The sequence below is a fragment of the Amblyomma americanum genome, chromosome 5, assembly GCF_052857255.1.
Source record: "Amblyomma americanum isolate KBUSLIRL-KWMA chromosome 5, ASM5285725v1, whole genome shotgun sequence".
In the NCBI taxonomy this organism is placed as follows: domain Eukaryota; kingdom Metazoa; phylum Arthropoda; class Arachnida; order Ixodida; family Ixodidae; genus Amblyomma; species Amblyomma americanum.
The window spans coordinates 70,745,312-70,772,048 of NC_135501.1; the positions used below are offsets into that span (position 1 = coordinate 70,745,312).

The 26,737-nt window shown below is 46.6% G+C and overlaps 1 protein-coding gene across 3 annotated transcripts in view; it reads right to left on the reverse strand.

The window, feature by feature from the left end:
• The window catches only part of LOC144132526 (signal-induced proliferation-associated 1-like protein 2), a 145,991-nt gene that overhangs the window by 84,983 nt on the left and 34,271 nt on the right, over positions 1-26,737 (reverse strand). For all 3 annotated transcript variants that reach the window (XM_077665002.1, XM_077665004.1, XM_077665003.1), the window contains exons 7-11: positions 20,993-21,068; positions 13,832-13,930; positions 5,575-5,678; positions 2,992-3,149; positions 196-302 (exon numbers count right to left, since the gene is read on the reverse strand). In XM_077665002.1, coding sequence (XP_077521128.1) covers positions 196-302; positions 2,992-3,149; positions 5,575-5,678; positions 13,832-13,930; positions 20,993-21,068 — 544 coding nt within the window. The remainder of the gene's footprint in view (positions 1-195; positions 303-2,991; positions 3,150-5,574; positions 5,679-13,831; positions 13,931-20,992; positions 21,069-26,737) is intronic.

Here is a 26,737-nt window from a genome sequence, read left to right on the forward strand (position 1 = left end):
GGCCACACACCGAAAATTGGCCCTCAAATCTGGAAAAAAAAGTGCGGCCCTCACACGCGTTTTATCCGGTATGTTGGAAATGGTCATTTCTACGAGTTCATAACCACTTCACGTACTAGTTCTGCATCACAGGTGATATGGCGGCACAATGCTTGAGAAGCAAAAAAGACACTGCATCAAACCCTATTGAAATACCTTTGGCAAGGATGAAGTCCGTGAACTTCTTGGACTTGGCAAATGTGGCACCCTCCGGGATGGGTGGACCAAACACGGGGACCTCCTTTGATCGGCTCACGGCGACACTACACGGCAGCAAGAAGGGGTGCAAAATGTGCACTCACAACTTCACAGCCATCCTCAATCGAGAGCTGAGCACTCTAACCCTGACTAGTCTTCCAGCACATTAGAGGAATTACCGTATTTACACGATTGTATGCCGACCTATTTTTAAAATTGAAAAATCAGAGGTTCGACATTGATTTACTATCGAAACAAAAGCATGGCACCATAAATAAAGGCGAGAGAAACGAGATATCAGGGGCAGTACAGCATGGTTGCAATTTTATGTTTGCTCTATGGCTCTACTCAGTAGAATTTGACTATTTTGCGCGCTGGCTCAAAAAAATTCTTTTTTTTTACTTTCGCATCCGCACTCAGTGCTCAAGAGTGCGTCAATAGTCTATGGAAGGGCCACTGTTCTAGTTGCGGTGGCAGCACCACTTGGAATGGCAGCACCTCTGGGGAGTGTCGATAGCTGATGGAAGAGTTGACGTCGCTCATGCATAGTTTCTCTTTGGCCCTGTTCGACGCATTACACTTGAATGCCGGTCATGTTTTACCAGTTTTTGATGCAGCTACCGTATTTATTCGAATCTAGGCCGCTAGTTTTTTTCAAAACAACGAGATGTAGAACTCTTATGTCGGCTTAGATTCGAGGATTTCGTTTCGAGGTTTCGTATTCGTAAAATACGAATAAATGTAGCACGCAGGTGGCGCCCCCACAAAACGCCAACGAAAGACAGCACTGTAGCCGTTGCTATCCGTAGCCGTTGCTATCCGTAGCCGATACTGATCAAAGCACACATGAGCACTGGCTGCCATTTTGGCCTTGTTCTGTTCTCGTGCGGTGGCGTGAGCACATTCGCAGCAGTGAAGTTTTCGTGCGTAGTTTTTATCACCAACACCATGGCACCAAACAGGGAGTTGTAGCCACTTGGATAGCTGCAGCCTGGGATGACATCCCAGAAAGCTTGGTTGCACGCTCATTCCGCAAGTGCTGCATCTCTAATGCACTTGATGGCAGTGAAGATAGTGCACTGTTCTAGGAGGCCAGCGATAAAGAAGTCAGCGATGATGATGACGAATGAGCGGGGGCTGATCCCGGGCTGGCGTTGCATATGTCTCCTCGCCCAACGCCGCCTCTCCTCCTCCTCTTCTCTCAAAGCTCCTTTGGCAGCTTTTTTTTTTCAACGGTCCCTCTCGGGGCCATCAATCACACTTCGGCAGAGCATGCAGGCACGATGCTTCCCGCTGTGTCTCACTCGAGTTCCTCTCTCTACACCAAGTCGCCTATGCGCAGACACATGGTGCAGTCATTTCGCGCCACGCACTTTCACGTGCGCGGCGACCTAAGAACAGTCATGTCGCGTCATAAAAATAATTGTGATAATGAGGTATAAACAGTGTTGTTTTTTCGGCCGGCCTACAATCGAGGTAAGTTTTTTTTTTTTTCTGTGGCCTTCAACTTTCGGGTCTCGGCTTAGAATCATGGCCGGCCTAGATTCGAGTAAATACGGTATTCATCAACTGTCATTTGTGCTACAAGTCCGCTAAGTGTCTGGCGCTTGCTCACCGCTACATTCAACATGGCTGTCATTCTTTTGTGCTGAAGAAACAAACTGCACGCCAGGCCACAAGTTCGACATTTCAGGACGGGTGATGCAGGTGTGACGGATTTCAGCTCTTCCACGCAATGTTGTGATGCGGTTGTTTGCAAAGTGCGGGATTTCGTGGCACAACAACATACTGTGGTTGTTAGCGAAGTGCAGAATTTTTTTGGATGACGATGCTACAACGACGTGCTGTCAGACCGCAGCAATGATGACGGTCGCAGTGCTAGTGAGGACAATGGCACAAATGTGGAGCAATAGTCATGACTAATACATTTTCACTCTGGAATGTGCCCATGGGCACACCCTTCCCTTTTCCTGAAATGCGATATGGGAGGGTCGACTTACATTCAAGTCAATTTGCAAATGCAATCGTGTAAATACGGTAAGTAGTGCCTTTAGCCGAAAGCCAACAATGTTTGGGGGTGCATGGTCAGTGGAACTGTGAGCAAACAACGTCACTGGAAATTTGTGACCTCTTCATGGTTCAAAAAAAGGCTTCCCCTGACGCACTTGTCTATTGATCTGGGAACTCTTGCGTAGGTAAGAAGGATGAATCAAACAGCCTCAGCCTGCTTCAAAACAAGAAGACAGCTACATGAGACATATGAGTGCATGCAGTGCTATCGGTGCTGCTATCCCAATATCGCTGCGTAGCTTTGTAACGTTTATTCGCTCATGTGCAAGGCCACTGGCATGCGGCATTATCACTTTGCATCTGGTCAGAGATGCTACCATATATATTGGAAATTTCTGTACCCACGCACAATGCATTCTACACTGTTACTGTTTAGCATGTACCTTCTCTTCCCTCAGTTCATGCTTGGTAGACATCTTACAGGTACAATAAATTATGCCGACGACGGGTGACGATGAAATTCGCTCATCGCGATACATCTCTGTCCATAGCTGTGTTGTACTGGAAAGCACTTGTTTTAGAGCTTTGCGTACTGGTATCCGCAACTATTCAATTCAATTCAATTCTCAACAAATTTTTTCTGCCTTGTATTCACTTCACAACCAAACTTTTCCTATTTGCACACCCCTGGTTTAAACATAACACAACGATACTTCAACAACAGAACACATAGTGGCCACCCACCTGTACCGGGTCTTGGGTGTGCAGGGTTCGATGGCACGCACAATGATGAAGACATGCTGGAAGTGCGACCGGATGTTCTTGGGTGTGAAGGGTAGCGCCCGCGGCTCTTGGAACACCAGGGTGACGATGTCGTTGCCAATGTGACGCTTGCGTAGCAGCTGCAGAGCACAGTTTTTACCTCGTCAGCATGCAGTTTCAGAGGACATAGATCTGTGGGTTAATTGGTCACATGTCCATCCAGGCATGTACGGACACATTGGCTGTATATACGGAAGCATATCACAGCTTTCATGTGCATACTTCCAGCCATGTTATGGGCGTCCATTGGGGAGCAGCTTCAGATTGTTCTTTTTTTTTTCCCCAATGTCGGTATTTGTGCAACTGTCGTTTAATTTCTGAAGCTGTGAACGTGCCATTTTTCACGTTTATTTCTCCATAGCTGTAACTGCCTAAGCAGGCATGCACTGCTCAGCTGTGACATTTGCTTAAAAAATAAACCTCCCAGCTGCACCCAGCACTTTTCATTTTCCCCCTTTTTTTCCCTAATACCCTGTCCGTACCCTGCCTTAATTTGATTCAGAACAAATTCTATGACTGCAAACGCAGGCAGAGGAACTTTTTTAAAACATGCTAGGTGATCATCTAATAAAGAAGCCTGACAAACTCAAAACTGGAATGCTGAATCAAACTAACTGAAACCTGTCACAACTTAGTCTCATAGTGACAATTTAAAATCTAAAACAGCCGAGGCATTTTTCATGATTCCTACACCAAACCTGCATAATCAACACCCCTTAACTCTTTCATTAACACGCCACTAGGCATCGATCGAAAAATTAAAACTGCTACGACAGCGCGACCATGGCCGTTATGGACTTGCTGAGTCATCTGGTTTGTTGTTCACACATTGAACTTTCATTTCCTGCGCAACTTGTATTCTTGCCGCAAGTTGGTAATTTTTTAAAGGCGCTTCAAATTGAGGGCACGGCGTCGAAACCAAGCAATGGGTCAAAGTCGGGAACAGCGCGCGCTCGAAACAAACCAGTTGCACGCAATTCTTCTGCATCTAAACATTTATTTTTGTTGCATCATGTAGCAGGGACTCCGACGACTGTGTTGCATCATCAGATTTTGTTTCCGAAGCTCAAACTGCGCAACCAGGGCCAGGAACGCTGGCCTGTTTATTTTCTTGTTCCCGGACCTTTTGCACGAACAGGAGCGCTCCTACGCAGCCGCTATGGAGATGTTCCACCATCTAGTTTGTTCTTCAGAAACTACAGTTTCGTTTTCTGCCCAGACTGCAATTTTTTCGTGAGGCACGAATTTTTTCAATGCCCTTGAAGCGGAGGCTACGGCATCGGGTGCTCCCAGCGTGGGGACGGTGCACGCTCGCAAAACACTGCTGCACGCGATTCTACTGCATCGGCAGCATATATTTTCGATGCATCAAATAATAGGGCCTCTGATGATGGGATTTTGGTCCGGACGCTGAAAAGGCACGAACAGAGCCCGGAACGTTAGCCTGTTAGCAGCATTATATTACTTGTGTTTGTATCATTTTTCTCGATTTTCCCTAAAGTGATATTAGTTGGTTTGTATTTTTAAAAAGCATGCTTACCAAGCTTTATTTTGGCACATAACATAGTACTTCCAAATGTTTTTTTTTGTCAGGCTGTAAATTTAATCACATCAAGGACACACTGAAACCAGCCTTTTCAAAGAGCGTAAAGAAAAAATTTCTAGCTCAAAAAGTATTTCAGTGATAACTTTTACATTTCAGTGCCAAGTTATAAAAAAGATTTTGAATCATTTTCCAAATGCTAGAATTTTTTAATAAATTATTTTGGAGAGTTATTGTCATGTGAATACAAATTTTTGTTAATTTTAATTTTTGTTGTTTTTCTATTTTTTCACAATATTCAAAACAAGTATTTCTGTTGAAATAAATCTGATTATAAGCGCATTCTATTACAATCACTGTTATGCATTTTGTATACTTTTACTTATCATACCATTTCTAGAAAAAAGTTTTGGCTGAAGGCTATCAAAAACAGTCCTTTTTCTCACGGTAACGACAAAGTTAAGAAATAACTGCACAAAAAATAAATCTACTTTCCGATTTTTCAAACACTGATACATGTGCCGAACAGCTTTCATCAGACAATCATTGCCTGGATGTGACCAAAATTTAGTGGATTTTAGCAAAAAGTTAACTACTGCAGAACCATGAAAAGACTTTCATTTTCTTAATCAGTTTTTGCACAAAAAAACAAGATCACAGAGGCTGTGAAATTTCATAACCATGAGTCTGTTTTTACAAATTCTAAATGCTATGGTGCAAAGGACTATCAAAATTACTTCAGCTACACAAGTCACAAGATTTCAAAATACAGATAATCCACATGTTTGAATGACTGTGCACGTAATACATTGACATGAGTTATGCAAGTAGGATGAAAACAAAATTTATATTTTAGGGAAATTTAAAACGTCATTTGTCTGCTTTGAATGCTCCAATATGTGTACATGCAATGCACAGACTAAGTGCTACAACGTTTATGTGCTGCACTGAACTGCACACACCTGCTGCTTGTTGCTGGGTGTGTATGGAAGCATAGTGGAAACATGGAACATGATCTCGCAGTCCTCGTAGGTGGAGTAGACCGAGTAGAGGCCAGTCGTGTCCGCTGGAAGGAGACAAGGATGCCACGAAATATCAGCTGCCGTTACTGGTGTCACTGGCACTGGTCAAACTAAACATGACACTGTCAAACCCGGATAATTCGAATTCTAAGGGGATCGGAAAAGAGTTTGATATAGCGAAAATTCGATATACAGCTAGATTCTTAAACTGCACTCGAGATCTTGACAAACTGTGGCTTACCGATCACAAGAGTCATGAACCGCACAATGCGGGCACGCAACGTGAAAGCACTTTATTTCACGGGAAAAAAAAAATCACTCATTTCTGACTGCTTTTTGCTGTGAGTTGAAAACACTAATCTCAATCTTCTCGATACTGTGCAGGTGCGACAGCCCGGTACCTTCCATTTCGTTGCAACAACGCTGAAAGAGGCTGAACGCTGACGCCAGTTCAGCAGCTGTGCACGGGCGCATCTCTTCTGGAACACAGTTGTCCTCGTCGTCTCTGGAAGCGCCTTCTTGGGCAACAGCTATTCCGGCCACAATGTCCTCATCAGCGAGGTCGGCTGCAGCCTGAACTTTGCTGCCAGCGTTAATGAAGTCCTCAACGATATGTTCCGACGGATTGACGCCGGCAAAATGGGACAAGTCATGAAACGTGTCCTCCAAGCTTTCATCATCGTCATCCAAAGCTTCAGGACATTCATCTCCAGCCACTCCAAAGCCTGCCTTGCCGAAACTGTTGGCTACCGTGCCCTGTTTTATGTCGTTCCATGCGCCGTTAATCATCTGGATGGCACCGAGAAAGTCGATCTTGAGATCAGTTCCCATGTGGAGGTTTACAAGGAGCTTCTGAACAAGTCGCCTTCCGTAGCCTACCCCGAATGCCTTTGTGATGCCATGGTCCATTGGATGCTGTCTCACTGTGGTGGTGGGAGAAACTTGAGTTCATAGTTCTGCAGCTTGATGGCCTAGCAGTTGTCTAACAGAAGTCATACTCAACGGCCCGACCTGCCCAACTCGGCATCCCAAGCCTCCAACCATTCAACAAACAGTTGACGTGTCATCCAGGCCTTTCTATTACAGCCGTAGACGACTGGAAGGTGCTTGCAATTCATGAAGCAGCACGGGGACATGCTCTTTCCGATAACAAACGCACGCAGCTTGCACGAGCCATCCATGTTTGCCGCAAGCAGAACCGTAACATGCACTTTGCTCATTTTCTCGCCATGACATGAGCTCCCAAGGAGATTGAGTGTCTTATTTGGCAGCATTTGCCAAAAGAGAGCAGTCTCGTCTGCACTGAACACTTTGGCAGGCGAAAACTTCGCAGCAATCTTCAGTCGCTCCTCTGAAAGCCACTGCTGCCTCTCCTTCTCCTGCCTGCTGGCAGCCTCACTTTCGCATGAAATGGCTTTTCCCACAATGCCATGGAGGTTTTTAAACCGTTGTAGCCATCCAGTGCCACCGCAAAAGTTCTTTTCACCAAGAGCCGTGGCGAACCATTTGGCCTTCAATAACATGGGGCCATCCACGGGGATGTTTTTCACTCGGACATCGAGAAATCATGCATACAGCACCTTCTCAACTTTTTTTAAAGCAGCAGGACGCACATGACATGCTCCTGAGCGACTTTGCTCACCTGCTTTGAGTGTGATGTCCTGCTTGGTTTTTAACAGCGTACTTAGAGTGCTCTGCGGAATGCCAAATGCGTGTGCCACGGAGGACTTATTTTCGTCATTCTCTACACGGCGGATCATATCAAGCTTTGTTATGAAGTGCAGATTCTTTGTTTTCTACGTCCACAGATGCCATAGCTCACTATATAACAGCAGCCACAGACGCTACAATCGGCGCATTGAAACAAAGGCGCCCACAAGAAAAAAAAAAGGCCACCATCACCTAGAAGATGTTGAAAGTATTTTTATCGGCCATGCATAAAACAAAAGTCTTTCTGCATCCAGCGGGGCCAGTGAAGAAAACCCTGAGTGGTTCGGCAAAGTAACTCAACTTTTTCGCCTAGCGGAGCGATCGATGCCTAGCGCCGTATATCAGAGAAATTGCGATGCACGTCTACCCCTTGTCGAGTTACACCCCCTCAAGATACGTCCCAAACGGAATTTGCTTCGTTTCGGGGGTCAAAGTGGGCCTAGATTTCGGCTTCCAATGTGATATGGTAATGCTTCAATTAGTAATTGCATGTATGCAACGTTACCTATTATTTAATTGTGGTTTTATTTCGATACCACAACCCATAGCGTTTTATTTGATTACCAAATTCGGTACACAACTGTCCCTGGATGGGTGTACCTTGTTATCGGAGTATATGAATCTATACATATATGTGGTCTTGTAATGGGACAGTTTTCCTACCGTTATAGGATATTTGTTGGGGTGTAAGGGGGGAAGGGATGGGAGGGCACAATTAATTTTAAAGAGAGCCATCTTGGATTCGAGAAACCAAACCTATGCTGCCATTTCATCCTCTGATGTCATACTGGGGGAGAGGGGCGTAAGAAGGGGAAGGGATGGGAAGGCACAACCAAATTTAATGGCAGCCATCTTGGATTCGAGAAACCAAACGTGCCGCCATTTCGTCCCCTGACGTCATAGTGGGGGGGGGGGGGAGGTAAGGGGGAAGGGTTGGGAGGGCACAACCAATTTTAGTGGCTGCCATCTTGGATTCGAGAAACCAAACATATGCCGCCATTTCGTCCTCTGACGTCATACTAGGGGGAGGGGTGTAAGAATGGGAAGGGATGGGAAGGCACAACTAATTTTAATGGCAGCCATCTTGGATTCGAGAAACCAAACATATGCCGCCATTTCGTCCTCTGACGTCATAATGGGGGGAGGGGTGTAAGAAGGGGAAGGGATGGGAGGGCACAACTAATTTTAATGGCAGCCATCTTGGATTCGAGAAACCAAACATATGCCGCCATTTCGTCCCCTGACGTCATAGTGGGGGGGGGTGGGAGGTAAGAGGGAAGGGTTGGGAGGGCACAACCAATTTTAGTGGCCGCCATCTTGGATTCGAGAAACCAAACATATGCCGCCATTTCGTCCTCTGACGTCATACTAGGGGGAGGGGTGTAAGAAGGGGAAGGGATGGGAGGGCACAACTAATTTTAATGGCAGCCATCTTGGATTCGAGAAACCAAACATATGCCGCCATTTCGTCCTCTGACGTCATACTAGGGGGAGGGGTGTAAGAAGGGGAAGGGATGGGAGGGCACAACTAATTTTAATGGCAGCCATCTTGGATTTGAGAAACCAAACATATGCTGCCATTTCGTCCCCTGACGTCATAGCGGGGGGGGGGGGGGGGGAGGTAAGGGGGAAGGGTTGGGAGGGCACAACCAATTTTAGTGGCCACCATCTTGGATTCGAGAAACCAAACATATGCCGCCATTTCGTCCTCTGACGTCATACTAGGGGGAGGGGTGTAAGAAGGGGAAGGGATGGGAGGGCACAACTAATTTTAATGGCAGCCATCTTGGATTTGAGAAACCAAACATATGCCGCCATTTCGTCCTCTGACGTCATAGGGGGGGGGGGGGGGGGGGTAAGGGGAAGGGTTGGGAGGGCACAACCAATTTTAGTGGCCACCATCTTGGATTCGAGAAACCAAACATATGCCGCCATTTCGTCCTCTGACGTCATACTAGGGGGAGGGGTGTAAGAAGGGGAAGGGATGGGAGGGCACAACTAATTTTAATGGCAGCCATCTTGGATTCGAGAAACCAAACATATGCCGCCATTTCGTCCTCTGACGTCATACTAGGGGGAGGGGTGTAAGAAGGGGAAGGGATGGGAGGGCACAGCTAATTTTAATGGCAGCCATCTTGGATTCGAGAAACCAAACATATGCCGCCATTTCGTCCTCTGACGTCATACTGGGGGGAGGGGTGTAAGAAGGGGAAGGTATGGGAGGGCACAACTAATTTTAATGGCAGCCATCTTGGATTTGAGAAACCAAACATATGCCGCCATTTCGTCCTCTGACGTCATACTGGGGGGAGGGGTGTAAGAAGGGGAAGGGATGGGAGGGCACAACTAATTTTAATGGCAGCCATCTCGGATTCGAGAAACCAAACATGCCGCCATTTCGTCCTCTGATGTCATACTAGGGGGAGGGGTGTAAGAAGGGGAAGGGATGGGAGGGCACAACTAATTTTAATGGCAGCCATCTTGGATATGAGAAACCAAACATATGCCGCCATTTCGCACCTGATGTCATACTGGGGTGGGGTTTAAGGGGGGAGGGATGGGAGGGCAAAACCAATTTTTATGGCTGCCATCTTGGATTCGAGAAACCAAACATATGCCGCCATTTTGTCCTCTGACGTCATACTGGGGGGGTGTAAGGGATGGGAGGGCAAAACCAATTTTAATGGCTGCCATCAACCAAAAATGCCGCCATTTCGCACCTGACGTACTGGGGGGGGTGTAAAGGTGTATCCAGACGGCGGGCCACGGACTGGCCCACAGACCGGTCACGTGGGGTTAACCGCGCGTGGCCTGGCCGGTGGCAGCATCCCCACTACGGACCAAAAGGGCAGACGACAACAAGGCAGGCCAAGCCTCTGCTATCAGCCTGCAGCAACGCTCGTATCATGCTTCAACATTCAGCGGCGAGAACAAGCGGAATCCGCGGCCGTGGCAGAGATCCCGCCTAAATACCCAGCGGAAAGCTTGATCACTACAGGACAGATTTCTGCTGCGTTGAGGAGGAGGTAGCATTCCCGCGGCGACAAATATGGCGGCGCACTTCCAAGCACGACCGCTTGCTTCTAACTGTATTCATCATTGTTAGTGCCTTTTTTGTTGCGTTCACTGGCAATAAATAGCGCACCCCTTTCTCGCTTGGTCTCACCTCACCTATATGAAGACGTATGAGTGAAATATTTGCTTTATCTTTTATTTAGAGTGACGATTGTGCCCCTTCTAGGCTTAAGCATGCAGAGCGCACGTTTGTTGACAGAAATAGTTACCCGTCCTAACAACTAGATGGCGCCACAAGGCTGCGCGCATCCTTCCATCTGTGTTTGCATACGCTGAACTAAAAGCGGGAAATGTGAAAAATGCTGCAACGTGCCAAAAAATACCTGCGTTTAGCGTGCTTGAGAGTGCATACGCTTATGGCACGTAGACGGCATCAATTGTTCTTTTTTAACCATATCTGTGTACGTCGCGAGCGCCGACATTGCCACTAATTTTGCTCGCTCTCGCCGCCGAATGCCCAATTATGAACAAGCCATAAAGCAGTACTAAGGCTAAAATGTAAAACGTAGCATCCTCCGACCACGTTGACATGTCAAGAGTGAAAGCAAAACTACTTTCGCTGGTGTTGCCTCGACTGCCGGGAGCAGTGAGTCGGGAAAGACCAGTGTGGTGTAGTTGCCAGACTTGATGTGTGCAAGTAGGCTAAAAAGTCCGTGGTCTGCCACCAGAAAAAATGCTCTCGCATTTCTCGCGCGATCCGGCCTGCGGACCATGCGCGGACCTCTTAGACCGGAAGCGAAGCCCCACATGACCGCTAGTCCGCGGGCCAAAACAGGTCTGTGGTCCGTCGTCTGGATACACCTTAAGGGGGGAAGGGATGGGAGGGCAAAACCAAATTTAATGGCCGCCATTTGGATTCAAGAAACCAAACATATGCCGCCATTTCGTCTCCTGATGCCATACTGGAGGGGGGTGTAAGGGGGGAAGGAATGGGAGGACACAACCAATTTTAATGGCTGCTATCTTGGATTCGAGAAACCGAAACTATGCCGCCATTTCGTTCCCTGATGTCATACTCACATAGTTCCATTTCTATCCACCATACTGGACCGTGACGTCATCACTGGCACGCGGTAGGTGGTTGTTTCTACATATGCTATTGTAGATGGCACTACAAGTTTCAATGCGAGATGTGCTGTTTTCTAGTTGCTGCCACAGATGGCGCTGCAATCTCGGGGTGGTAGCAGAGCCTACAAAATCTCGAAACGTGATGAGTAGTTGCTGTCACAGATGGCGCAGTGATCTCAGGGTGTTAGCAGACCTCACAAAATCTCAAAACGTGATGAGTAAGAACGAACGCTCTTAAAATGCGACAGCCACGCACTGGCCAATGGAGTAGATTGGTGTCGGTCGATTCGAGGAGTCAGCAGAATCAGCGAAGGAATGACAAAAGCACAAAGAAAAATGGAGGAGAGAGAGAGGGAAATACGCCGTTGGTGGCAGTTGTGCCAGTTGTGGAGCGCCATGGGTACAACACTGCCTGGTTCTTTCCAGTTCTCTCGTCCTCACCAGTGAGGAGGCGCTGCCCTCACAATCAGTTTGAACAGTTTTCTCTCTCCCTCTTTCCCGAGGAGGCACGGCTTGCAGATGTCACCGCTCGCCTCCGTGCCGCACATTGTGCGACTGGAGATGCGAGTTTCTTTGGGGAAAGCGCACCTTCCAGGGGCCTGGCGGAGCTTTCGAAATATCGAACTGCCGGCAAAACTGGAGTTCAATATTGTTAGGATTCAGGTAGCAGCATCCCACCACTGCCACCAGTTGTTGAGATGGGGTAGTGCTGTCGGGTCGGAGAAGGGACGAGGAGCATCGGAGACGTGGTTAGGAAGAGAAAAACAAGGAAAGCTTTATACAAAAACTATTTACATATTGTACAGATGAGAGCAACTGAGAGTGCTTCTCAGTAAAGGGAGCTTCTTTGCGGTCGGAGTCTCTCCCAGCAAAAGGTCTCTCTCAAGAGGGGACTCGGTTCCCAAACCAGCAGCTCATTAAGTACCCTTCGCATTCCCCAGATCCGTGGCTGGGGAATACAATTCGAAGAATGATGTCCAATCAGACGATGACACTGATGGTACCGCCTACGGCAGGACGGTGCTGATGTTCTCTCGCAGCTCGGTCGATGGAAAGGGTACAAGACCCAGTCACGTTGTTGTCAACACAGCCTCCAGGTGGGCGCATACGTGGGTCCGGAATGCACCCACGTAGCCCAGGAATGCGCGTACGTGACACAGGAATGCGGGCCCATGTGGCACAGGAATGTCAGGCTGTTTCCCAGAAGGGGTTGAAAGACCTTGCACTTCCTCGTCTTATGACCAGAACGCGGAAACTCTGTCGAAGGCGCAGTTCTCCGTCAATTTTCAACACCAGCGTGACTAATGAGGACAACGCTCGGTTCGTCGACCCGATGGCATGCTCGACCCCGTGGGGATGCCATTGTCGTCGCTGCTTCCGATATTCTTGCAGCCATCTTTCTTCCAGAAGGCTCAATAGGCTTCCTGTTGGTTTTCTGGAAATCCGGGTCGAGGAGTCCGCGTCTTCATTCATTTGGACTGCAAGGCACGCCAGGCTTAACAATATACAACGCAACTGTCCTATACTTTTACATAGTAGTATCAAGGGGATAAACTTTGCATTCGATATAGACAATAGTCCGAGATATGCGGGTTCAATATATCCGGTTTCGACTGTACCAAAACTGTATCTGAGGGATTCCAACTACTAATACCGTACAGCTGTGAACTTAAGCGTCCCTTTCCTACATTGCACAGGGTGTAAATCAGGGTGAGCTTGAAAACCGAGACATGGGTGTATAGTCAACTGATGACAATTCCAATACAAAGTGGACCAAAAGTTTGTTTGACTTATGTGGTGGCCAAGATTTAAGAGGGCATTTTTAAAACACGATGTTGACGGAATCGAAACATTAGTTCTAATAAAATGGAGGTTCGAGTTAATGAGAGTCCACTGTGTTCAGCACTGATACTGTTGAGCAACAGCTGTTAATGGCACCAAATCCCACATCCATGATGTTGGCGTAGACGTCTACGCAGCAATGAAGTACGAGGAGGCAGGAGAGGAGGAGCAGCTAGAAGACGGGGAGGAGCAGAGTGCCAAGCTGCTTCATTTACTCCCATTGCTTTCACTGCATATGTAGTCCCTATGTGGCAACTATCATTAGGTGCTCACATTAATTACACAGCATGCCACAAAAGTTTGTAAATCTTTTTGTTTTCACAAGCAGTTGTCAAGAGGCAAGTGGTGCTTAAACACAGCAAGATGCCCAATTTCACATAAATGCCATTCACAACACTTTCTTCATATTTTGTAGCTTTTCACATAGGAAGGACGACAGCAGTGTGTGCTCCTTGTCGCCCTGTCACATTCACTGCACTGTTCGGTGCTTGCACACACTCACTCTTGTTGTCGAGGCCTGCACGGTAGTTCTGGAAGCCCTTGAGCCGGACCTTGTGACCCAGCATCTCGAGGAACTCCTCAAAGGCTGGACCCGCACTTTCTGCAAGGGGTGCACATTAGACCAAAACTGAGTGACTCATTTCTAGATGCAACGCCACTACATTACTGCCATTAGTGCAGAACTGCAACTAACAAGGACTCTGTGCCCCAAAAAAAACCAGTGAAGCCAATGTCTTTGAAGCGAAACAAACACAAAGCAAAATTTCCCCCGACATTTTTTTTGTTGAGACTGCAGACAAAGTGCAGAGCAAGAAGGCAGCCCTACATAAGTACTCTGCAAGTGCTCCACAAGCACTCTGAAAGTTCACCTGCGGCAATGGCTATTGCACCCTTTTTTTTTTCAAGCGCTTTTTTCAAACACATATATAAAACCTCATTGATACGCTATTTATAAAATGCGGAGAAGCAGCATATCACCTGGAAAAACATATCAACCAAATAGCCTAAATTTCAGAAATGGAACTGCTACGTAAGGTATGAAGACATTTACTAATACAGTAGAATCCCGCTATAGTAAACTGGGATATAGGTAAAACTCGGATTTAGTAAACTGAAACTGCAGTCCCATTCTGCCTCCCAGAGACAGCTGTACATTTTTTTTTTTCGGTTATAGTAAAGATTTTTTTGAAAGACAGTGCTATAGTAAAGAGAACCTGGCCGCACAGACATGCTTCCTGAAGAATGACGACAAAGCGGCTCGCGCGAGGCTGACATCCAGAGACAAATGGATACTAAAGACTATAAAACAGTGCTCTTTGAAATAGCTTCACCACAAAGCTCAGAAGCTCTGAGGAGCAGCCAACTGCTTGAACTCTTTTGGGCAGGGAGGCAACGCGTGCAGCATGCACGGGAAAAGAAAAAAAGCTGGCTGTGAAAAAGGAAAGACGATAAAAATGCAGTGAAGTGTAGGGAATGGAAGAAAAGGGCAAAGATTTGCAGCATGACAGCGCGAAGCACAGGGAAGCGGTGGCAAGAAACAGAGGTGAGGCCGCACTGTGCGAGTGGCACCGTCGCACCTCGTCTATGTCGCGCGAGTTTCTTAACTATTGCCTCTTAAACGATGCTGAGGCTGCGGTAAATGATGCCATGCTCACACAATACTTCGGTTTTCACATGCAATCAAACTTGCGTTCTATTCGTAGCCGCATTGTATTTGTGCAAACGCAGTACTTCCTCAAGATGTAAACAAATTGAAAATGTGATAACATGAGGTGCGCTAACCGAAAATAAATAATTACCAAAAATGAAAGATTAAAGCAGGATGTAAGGGATTTCCGAGTGTTTCATTTATAAACCAACACTGTGTTTAGTAAGTAGCCAATTAATTACCAGAGAGCATCCTCAGAGACATGCCATCACCAACAACCGATATAGTAAAGACCCTGATATACAGTAAAACCTCGTTAATTCGAAATCGCTTAATTCGAACTGCCGGTTAATTCGAACTGACGGCCGGGTCCCGGCAAAGCCCTGTGTATTTCAATGGGTCAAAACTCCCGATAATTCGAATATGCCGGTATCCACGTCGGTTAATTCGAACTAGGCGCCGATGGCTGGCATTGCTCCTCGCATATAGAAGTCACCTCGTAGCAAATACAATGCGCTGAAAATTAAAAAAAATGCAGAATGATGAGAAAAAAAAATAAGCCAGCACGAATGTCAGCACGCACGAGGTGAGACGTGAATTTCGTTGCCCGAACCAACCCTCCAAGCATGCCGTAGCAGGTTTTCGCTGCCGGAGCGTCGAAGCATTGGCTTGTCTATTTTTGGCTGACGCGCGGTCACGCGGGTAGCCACCCTACCGCGGGCGCCGCCTATGCTCCGGCCACGGTGGCTCCGGCGCAAGCCGTTGCAGCAGGTCAACTAAAGGACTACCTTGCCGATTACTCGCTCAGCGATGTGTTCAATGCAGATGAAACCGCGCTTTATTTTAAGTTGCTGCCGAACAAGACTGTCAGTTACAAAGGCGACACGTGTTCAGGCGGGAAGAGAAGCAAGGGAAGAGTGACGGTGTTGGTGTGCGCAAACGCGACTGGCACGGAACGGTGCCGCTTGCTTTTGGCAAAGCAGCGAAGTTAAGCGATGCCGAGATTATTGAAGCGGCCTGCGGTGACCAGATGCCGCACAACTCGGGCGCGGGGAGCACAGCTGACAGCGACGACGAGTCCGACGGAGGCGACGATCCATTGCCACCCCCGAGTGCATGTGAAACAGCGTCAGCACTCGATCTGGCTGCGCGCTACTTCTCCGCCGATGATAATTCGGACGCTGCGTTGGAGCTGTTGGGCAAGTTGCAGACGATGCTTGTCGAGTCACGGCAAAGGAAACGAAAACAAATGCGCATCACCGATTATTTTTCTCTTTGATATGCTTTGCCAATCTGCTGTTAATAAACATGTTTTTGAAGCATAGTGTCATATTTAATCATTAAGCTTGCTGCTTACGCGAATGCATTTTGATGTTAGCTCCAACCGCATAAACAAATTAACTTTATTTCCTTCGACATTCGGGCTCTATGATTTTAATTCGCGCAATCGCCCGCCGCAAATGTGTAGTAGTGCGTAGTAAGAGATAACGATCTCAGATATGCCTGTTTTAGCTTCGGCCCGTGCTGCCGGGCGTGATGGCCGCTTTTTTTAGCGCCCGCTCGTTAATTCAAACTCCGCTTAATTCGAACAATTTTCCGGTCCCCCTCGAGTTCGAATTAACGAGGTTTTACTGTAGTAAGATTTTTGCTGGTCCAAGTCACTTTACTATAGAGGGACTCTACTGTAATTTCTCCTCAAAAAATGTCTGTTAGCATTTCTGGCACAGAGTCTGAACAACTCTTTATTTAATTCTCGCAGAATGCGATCCGCATTCGCGTTCTCCTAAGTGTAGAATTAACTTCGCAACACACCCCATTGCTCAACAGCAATGATGAAAAAAGCCTAAATCTTCATTTTTTTACGTGCTTTTTCCCCTTGCACCTAAGCAATGCGGGAAAGCCAGCACGGCAGCTTACTATGGCAGCATTTTTGCTTTCGATGCTGTGCTCTTACCAGTTCCCAATTAATGGGTTTCAATCAACGCTTCTCATCTCCAGCACTAACAGCATCCAGACCCAGCCCACTCGCATTTAAGCGCATTGTTGTAGTTCTCAAATGCTTCGCCCCGTAGCACTTGAAATCCGCAAAGAAGCCAGAGAGCTTCTCCTCCATGTCACATCCCCGCAGGGACAGCCCTTTTGTAAATTAGCGCACATTTTCTTTTTTTTTTTTTGTGCTTCACCCCCTTGCAACAAGGCTCTGCAGAGAAGCCACTAAAGTGGGTGGCTGCCGCTGCATGCCAGGTTGCATTGGGTGCCCCCATATTAACCCTTTCCGGTCGGGTGTAGTTTACCCACTGTCTACTGCACCGGTCAGCATTCTTTTGAACCTTCTAGCCCCTCGCAAAGAGAAGGAGTGCCACGACATGTTTGGTTATAAAATTTGTTGAAAGCACTTTTTTTTTTCAGTTGCACTAGGGCTTCAATAGAACTTCCATGATGTGTGGAACCTCGAAGAACTCTCCAGGGTGGAGACCAGGCTTCCTGTCCAGACGCCTTGCAAAGGAACACGGTCTCCCGTCTGCCTCCTTTTGCCGTTCTGTCAATGCAGACAGCGCAATCCTTGCTGCTGCAGGCTTCAAGCGAGCTTTCAAGTCATTAGACAACTTGCCGTAAAACAAGCCTGCCATAATGGAACTCAAGCCGAGAGTTTTTGGCGCCATTTCAGAACCTCAAACCCACGTCATCAAAAAATATTTTTCCAGCTGTACGGTGGTGCTGTCCCTCGAGGGAAAAGCCAAACAGCCAATTCGCAGGATACAACAAATCCAACCAGATGGCGCGCGAATTTACCTACAGAAATAGTAGGCAAAACTTTGTGTCGGGCCATGCCCGACAACTGACCGAAAAGGGTTAAGCCCACTTGTATGTTCACATATGTGATTGGTGGCTAAACATTAGTATATAGCCAGAATGTGTGCAAAATTTAAATGTAGAGTTGTGCCGGGAAATTGTGCTGCTGGGGAATGTATTAACCAAGAAAATAAATTGTGTAACCCTATGCATGCGAATTTGAGGGTACAAAACGGGAAATCATACGAACTCTGAACATATCAACAAGGTTTTACTGTATACAGTCGAACCTGGATATATCGGACCCGCATATTTCTAATTATTGGCTATATCGAACACACAGATTACCTTCTTGAAAATACTATGTAAAAGTATAGGACAATTGCGTAGAATATCGAATTCCATTTTCGTTGGACATTCGATATATCGAACGGCGCGCTGCGCCGCGCCCCTGGAAGGTGCGCTTTTCCCAAAGACATTCGTGTCCGGTCCTCAGAGGTAAACTTTTCCGCAGAGTCAGTCAGCAGGCTCCGCCTCTGCGCATGCGCGGCCGTCGCCTAGCGACGGAGACGCAGAGCCTTTCCCCCGTTCTTGCGCCCCACCGGCGCGAGCTCTCTCGCTCCTCCTCTACCGCCGGCGTGTGCATTGGCCAAGGGCATTGGAGCTCATCGAAGAGAGTGCGCGGCAAGGAGACGCGGCGACGTTTCCAAGCCACGCTTTCTGGGAAAAGGGAGAGAGAGAGAGTGAAGGGTCGGCACGGTCGCTCGTGGGCCAGGGGAGACGAAAGAGCCAGAGAGGGCTCAAAAAACGAACATAGCGCCTTCGATGGCATATTCCGCCGATCTTTTTCCCCGCTCTCTTCTTTCTTTTCCCTTTGTCGTTCCTTCGTGGCCCCGTTGACTGTCGCTCGAACAGACTTCGCTCGGACTGCTCCATCTGCACATCGTGCGTGTTGTTGTGCGTACCTCTGTTTCAACGTGCCGTGTGTAGCGTGTGTGATTGCAGTCATCTGGTGAGCTATGGCATCCGCGGACATAAAAAAGAGGAAGAATCTGGACTTTGCAAAAAAGCTTGAAGTAATCCGGCGTGTCGAGAATGGAGAAAAGAAGTCCTCCGTGGCAGACGCATTCGGCATTCCGCGGAGTACTTTAAGTACGTTGTTAAAAAACAAGCAGGACATCAAGCTTAAAGCAGGTGAGGAAAGTCGCTCGGGAGCGTGTCGTGTGCGCCCTGCTGCTTTTGACAAAGTGGAGAAGGCACTCTACACGTGGTTTCTTGAAATCCGAGCGAAAAATATTCCCGTGGATGGCCCGACCTTAATCGAAAAGGCTAAATGGTTTGCTACGGCTCTTGGCGAAGAGAACTTTTGCGGTGGCACTGGATGGCTGCAACGGTTTAAATACCGCCACGGCATTGTAGGAAAGGCCATTTCAGGCGAAAGTGGGGCTGTCAGCAGCCAGGAGATGCAGCAGTGGCTTTCTGAGGAGTGGCCGAAGATCACTGAGAAGTTTTCGCCTGCAGAAATCTTCAATGCAGACGAAACTGGTTTCTTTTGGCAAATGTTGCCGAATAAGACACTCGCTCTTCGTGGAACCACATGCCACGGTGGTAAAATGAGCAAAGTGTGTGTGTCGGTGCTGCTTGCAGCCAACATGGACGGCTCGTGCAAGCTACGGCCATTCGTGATCGGGAAGAGCAATTCACCGCGCTGCTTCAAGAACTGTAAACAGCTTCCCATCCGCTACGGCTGTAATAGGAAGGCCTGGATGACATGTCAACTTTTTGTTGAATGGCTGCAGGCTTGGGACGCTGAGTTGGGCAAGTCGGGCCGCCGAGTTTGCCTTCTGGTAGACAACTGTTCGGCCCATCGAACAACTTGCAAGCTGCAGCACATCGAATTGAAGTTTCTCCCGCCGAACACCACAGCGAGACTGCAGCCCCTCGACCAGGGTATCATAAAGGCATTCAAGGTAGGCTATCGGAAGCGACTTATTCAACTTCTCCTCATAAACCTCCGCATGCGAACCGATCTCAAGATTGACCTGCTTGGCGCAATCCAGATGATTACTGGCGCTTGGGGCGACGTGAAGCAGGCCACAGTAGCCAACTGTTTTGGCAAGGCAGGCCTTGATTGGCCAGAGATGAATGTCCGGAAGCTTTAGATGACGATGAGTGCTTGGAGGACGCGTTCCGCGACTTGTCCAATTTTTCCGGCACCGTCCCGCCCGAAGTTACTGTTGATGACTTCATTAACGCTGACAGCGAAGTTCAAGCGGTAGCCGACCTCGCTGATGAGGGCATTGTGGCCGGAATAGCTGGCGTTCAAGACAGCGATTCCAGCGACAACGAGGGCAACTGTGTTTTCAAAGAAACGCGTCCGTGCACAGCCACTGAACTGGCGTCAGCGTTCACCCTGATTCGGCGCTGTTGCGGCGAAATGGAAGGCACTGGGCTCTCGCACCTAGACAGTCTCGAGAAGATTGAAACTAGTGTTTTAAACTTCATTTCCCAGAGGAAAAAGCAGCCCAAAATTAGTGATTTTTTTTCCGTGAAATAAAGCGCTTCCATATTATGTGCACATGCTATGTGATTCGCGGCTGTTCCAATTGGTAAGCCACAATTTTTTATGATCGCGAGTGCTTTTTTGGCCTATATCTGTATATCGAATTTTCGCTATATCGAACTATTTTCCGATCCCCCTCGAATTCGATATATCTGGATTCGACTGTATGTATTCCCCATTCCTTGGAGGGCACACATACAAAAACTTCTAGCTGCACCGATAAATGGGCACGGATGGAGCGAAATCCTTAATATTCTTCAGGCGCTGTATAAATTGCCTGAAAAACCACACCACACAGACCACTCCTCCATACAAGAGTACAAAAATATTTGGTAAGAAAGAACAAAACATTGAATGAGTCTCTTTGCACGCTTTCAAGTGTTGATCAAGAACAATTAAAAGTCGCGACAAAGAACAGTTTGGCTTCGAATGAATTCTTTTCAGTTCTGGTGCTATCAAGAGAGAAGTTATCTAAGTTATCTCTCCCTGCTTGACCAGCCAGTCCCACACAAAACCCATGGGCAAAAATGCACAAGGTGTACGCAGTGTAGCCTCAAATGGTAAATGCAGAAGAGTGGAAGAGCACAGCAGCAGCCCCAGCAAATCTAAGACACCTTCCCCCCCCCCCAACACGCGTAAGGCATTCATCTGTCACTCACCGTTGTTATACATTTCCTCTTCGGTCGCCTGGCCTGCCCGGCAGTACATGACGCCAACCTTGTACGTTTTCATCAGCTGCGAGAAAGAGTGCACAGCAGAATGAGTTTCGAACAACTTAGGTTGCAGCTGCAGGTGGTGGTTGCACAGATAGAGGAAAGAGGTGCCACATGAGTGATGGCGAGCTGGCAACGGTTGACCATCAAAGACAAAGATGGTTTATGGTTTATGGGGGTTTAACGTCCCGAAGCGACTCAGGCTATGAGAGACGCCGTAGTGAAGGGCTCCGGGAATTTCGACCACCTGGGGTTCTTTAAAGTGCACTCACATCGCACAGTACACGGGCATCTAGAATTTCGCCTCCATCGAAATTCGGCCGCCGCGGCCGGGACCAAACCCGTGTCTTTCGGGCCGGCAGCCGAGCGCCATAACCACTGAGCCACCGCGGCGGCTGAAAGACGAAGAGTGTACACAAAAACAGAAAGGGGTCATTTCCCATCCAATGTCTCAGACGTTGCGCTCGACCATCTCAAATTTGTTTAAAAAAATTCATGGAAACTTATCCTAATGTGCGTAATCACAGCATGAAATATTTTTGTCGAAAAAAATTTATTCGTGATGTTACAGTAGTTTGAATATTTAGAAACGGCGCAAAACCAGGCAATGCTCAGTAATAAATAAAAAATTCAAATTTGTAGAACACACTCCACAATTTTTTAATTCACATTTGCGGAGATCCTGGCTTTCGATATAATTCGAAGCATGCAGCTTTATAGGGTGTAAATATTTTTACGAAATAAAAAAAAGTATGAAGATGTGCCATTTTTGTAGTTTTTGTTTTAAATATCAACTTGCTCTCGGAAATTCGGAAATAGCCGTTTTGTTTCTCTAGATGTCTAGTTACAGGTGATGAAACTACGTACTTAAAAGTAAGAAAATACTAAAGTCACAAAAAGTGCGTTTTGAGCAAAAAACACTCGTTAATTTTACCCTGAGGTGGTCCAAGTAAAAATACAAACAATAGCGTGTTGCGTAGAATTTATTGCCTTTTATTTCTGAAATTTTTGTTGGGGTAATTTTTGTTTAAAGTGAGAAAAGAATTTTTTTTTTGGCTCTCGTGTCGCAAGTTGCGTCGCCTCTTAATGCCTCTTCACCGCAGAGCACGACACTACCGACAATGCGGCCAGATGAAATGCAGAGCTCTTGTTCTTAAGTGAGGTTTGCACTGCAGGCAAGCATGGGAACGTTGAGTAGTTGAACAGGTATTCATGGGAAAAGGTTTTCTTGACGCTGCCGGGGCGGCACATGCAGGGGAGCCAGTTGTTCGGTGTGGTTCTGTCGCAGTCAGTTATTCTTTTCAGCGCCATGACAGACGTAAGCATCAGCATAAGAGCTTGTGACACGCCGACCTGGAAATGACCAGAACGATCCAATGTTGAAAAAAGCCGCGACGTAGCAGCACCACGTAGTACCTGACCCTTGTGGCCGTCAGAGGCTCATGCTCTGTTGTTTCCGATTTTGTGTTGTGTTGTGTTTTATGGCACATAGGCAAATGAGGCCATCATGCGCCAAGAACAAGGTATAGGAAAAGTCTTGTTGAATATTATAGAAATGCAAGAATCATCCTTGCTCTAGTGGCCCTCAAACATTAATATTACCCAGTGAACACATACACAAATTTTATAAATGGCTACAAGTAAAAGCTTTAAAGAGGGCTGGGTAACCTCAGTAGCCTTCCTTGGCTGCGGAAGGACATCGAGGCTCCCAACCAATTAAAATAAAAGCCTCAGCTTTCTTCTCAGGCCTGAGAAATTGGCTGAGGTGTACTAAAATTCAAACAAACCAGTGGGTAAAAATTTAGAGTCTCTTGAGAAATCCCGTTTCGTTAAGAAAGCTAAAAACATGATATATTAACAATTGCATCATCTCCTAAAAGCAGTGCAGGATGAAAAGGAATGCATTTATTATAAAATTCAGTAAAATACGTTTTTCTTAGTTCTTCCAGTTCCACACAAGAGAATAAAATGTGGTTAACCGCGAGTTCTCCATATTCTTGGCGAACAGGTTTGTCTTGTTTTGTTAGTAGGAAGTAGTGCGTAAGGTGCGTGTGGCCTATTCGGAGACGGCATAAGATCATTTCCTTGAAACGTTCTTGGTGCACACACGACTTAAATTCACCTAAAACTGGTTTTACCAAGTGTAGTTTATTTTTGACCTCAATGTTCCAAGCAGACTGCCATTTTTTTCTTAGTTTCCTTGCTACTAATTTCATGCAATCATTAAACGGCATATTTACTTTCATTATTTCCTTGCCACAAGGTTTACCAGCACACACATCTGCTCTCTCATTGCCTTTTATTCCCACATGACTCGGGACCCAGCACAGTTTTATATTTTGTCCTTGAGCTGTGGCAGTTACTATGTTGTGTATGATTTCACCAAGCAGAGGGGAGCTTGCATTTTTAATGGACAGCTCTAAGTAGACTTAAGGAGTCTGTGTAAATAACAGCATTTTTGAGGTTCTCACTTAGTATTTTTTCTATGGTCATCCATACTGCGTAGCACACCGCGGTGAAGATGGAGGAACACTGTGGTAGTCTTACTATTTGCTCCGAATTTCCTCGCACCACTGCGCTTCCTACGCAACTATCTGTTTTTGATCCATCAGTATAAAATTCTGTAAAACTACTGTATTTTTCTTTAAGGGCGCGGAATTCTTGCAATATATGTTGCTGTGGAGTTCGCTTTTTGACGAAAATGTGCAAGAGTGAGGTCACAGATTACAGGAAAATTGAACCACGGAGGCAGTGGACCACATCTTCGAGCAACGCCAGGTAATGCATCCATTACGCCGAGGTTTTTGCACATATCTTTAAAATGCAGGAGAAGTATATACAGCTAATGGTTTGTTGTTAAATATTGTTCTAGATGGGCACTTTGTAACCATTTGGTGACAGATATGTTTAGGTAGTGAACGGATTTTTAAAACGTACGAGCAAGTGAGCATGGTTCTTCTCTCTGTAAGCGACGGCTCGTTGGCTTCCACATAAAGACTTTATCGGTGACGTCCTGTATGCACCAGTGGAAAGACGCAAGCCTAAATTGTGTACTGGGTCTAGCCGTTTAAGGTACGATTGCCTCGCTGATCCATAAACTATGCATCCGTAATCTAATGTAGAACGTACTACAGAGCGATGAATCCATAAAAGACAAGTCCTATCGGAACCCCAATGTTTTCGTGAAAGTACTTTTAGTATATTCAGAGATTTAGAAGCTTTCTTTTTGAGTATGTTTATGTGTGGTAGGAATGTGAGCTTTTTGTCATAAGTCATTCCTAGAAATTGTTTCCGATTTTATGTCTTGGGTGCATTTTATTTAATCCGTGCAATTTTTGTATTAATACTCCAGCGAAAATGAGCCACTATACTGGCAAAGAACCTTCAGGCGAGCGACGCAACTACGGGCGAGCGGGCCGCGTTCACTTGCAGCGCGTCTCACATTACTCGCCGCAGTGGTGAGCGCTTCGCACGTTCACGTGCGCTCCGATGCGCGCGCTCTCCGCGATCTTATTCCGACATAAAGAACGCTCTTGTGATGCGCCTGCCATGCTATCTGGTCATCCCTCTTAGTGGTCCATGGGAAACAGCACGCTGAAAACCCTTGTTTTTTTTTTTTTCTCTTGGCTGTGCCGCACCTAAGGTGGTGGTAAAAACTAACTGACACAGAAGAGTTTATGACACGCAGGTCCTTGGGCCCCCGCACGGTACCACTGCACTCAAACGTTCATGTCCCAGAGGCTCGTGATGCTGGCAGCCTGGCATGCGGCGATGGCTTGCTGGCCAGGTCCTCGGAGCGCAGTTGGGTCTCCCAAGCCTCCCAAATGGTAAGGTGCTCCAGGCCCCGCAGGGAGGATTCGCCGGGCAGAGGAAACGGATATGGTCGAGAGCGGCTTTGGGGTGGTTGCAGAGGGTACAGGGGCGGTTTGTGTGGACTTGGACACGTACCAAAGTGTGTCTATTCGAACTTTGAAAGCGAAAATGACCTCGTTCATTGCATACCATCCGCCAAGTGTCACGTGATATCTTCTTTAGCTTCAGCCCTAAAAATGCACGACAGCGAATGACGGCAAATTGACGTTGTTATTTGGCCATAAGTGTCATTCCATGCCAGGTGCCGTGTTCTGCGGTGAAGAGGCGTTAAGAGACGAAGCAACTTGCGGTGCGAAAGCTCAACGTAAAAAATTCTTTTTTTGCTCAAATCAAAAATTACCCCAACAAAAATTTAAGAAATGAAAGGCAATAAACTGTTCTATGTAACCCGTTATTGTTTGTGTTTTTACTTGGACCACCTCAGGGTGAAATATCGAGTTTTTGGCTCAAAACGCACTTTTTGCAACTTTAGTATTTTTTTAACTTTGATGTACGCAGTTTCATCACCTGTAACTTTTGTTATAGGTACTAGACATCTAGAGAAACAAAACGCCCATTTCCCAATTTGGGAGAGCAAGTTGATACTGAAAACAAGAAAAGAAAAATGGCACATTTTCATACTTTTTTCCATTTTAAAAAAATATTTACGCCCTATGCATGCTCCAAATTACATCGAAAGCTTGAATCTGCAAATGTCAATGAAAAAAATTGTGAAGTGATGTCTAAAAATTTTAATTTTTATTAATCATTGAGCAGTGCCTGGTTTCTCGCCTTTTCTAAATATTGAAACTGCCGTCACCTCAAAAATAATTTTTTTTCAGCAAAAATATTTCAGGCTTTGATTAATCAAACGCACGTAAGGATAAGTTTTCATGAATTTTTTTAACAAATTGGGGATGGTAGAGCGCAACGTCTGGGACGTTTGGCGTGGAATGACCCAAAGATGACCTGCCCTATTTTTTGACACCATTTTTCTTTATGATGGTCAAACTCCTGGCCTTTTCCTCAGACTGTTTAGAATGTACCACGAACTTGCCCATCTCACCCTCCTTCTGGTCTCTACACAAGCACAATGTGCATGCACTACATGCCCAGACAGCTAACATTGTCCAAAGAACATCCGATTAAGGTCCGTACGTCCAAAGCAGAATCCGGACATCCAAAATCCGAAAATGGACATCCAAATCTGGATGTCTTTTGGGCTTACGAGGGGCGTCCGTCTACAGACAGATTTTGAAATGTGGGCAGAATGGAAAAACCACTACGCCAGTCGGCAGTAAACCGGTGTATTTCATGCATGGCTGTTGGAGGAGGCAAGGAGGATTAGATCGTGAGGGCTGCCCCAGTGAGAATTCTCACTAACAGAAGCTCGCATTACCTTGGCAACCTCTAGTCTATTTCTTGTACTTTGCAACACTCAAATTTGCAGCTGAAAAGCTTATCCAAATTGCAGCCTGTAAGAAGAGCACAAGGCATTGCGTCTGCATTGCATCTTTAGCACAGCTGCTTGAATAGAGGCACCGTGCTCTCTTCGTATATGGCACGTCCGCGCATGCGACACTGCTTGTTGAGCAGAAATCTTTTAAAACGTGTAAAACCTGTCAGAAGGTAGCATACCGTACTTATTCGAATCTAGGCCGATAGTTTTTTTTTCAGATAATCATATTCCAAACTCTAGGGTCGGCTAGATTCGAGGATTTTAAAAAACGCGCCAGTTTTTCATTGAAACTGCTAAATATGGTGCATAGCTAGCGTCATCTAGAAAAGTCGGTATCGCAGCCGCTACTAGCCGTGCCAGTAGCCCACCGGACACAAGCG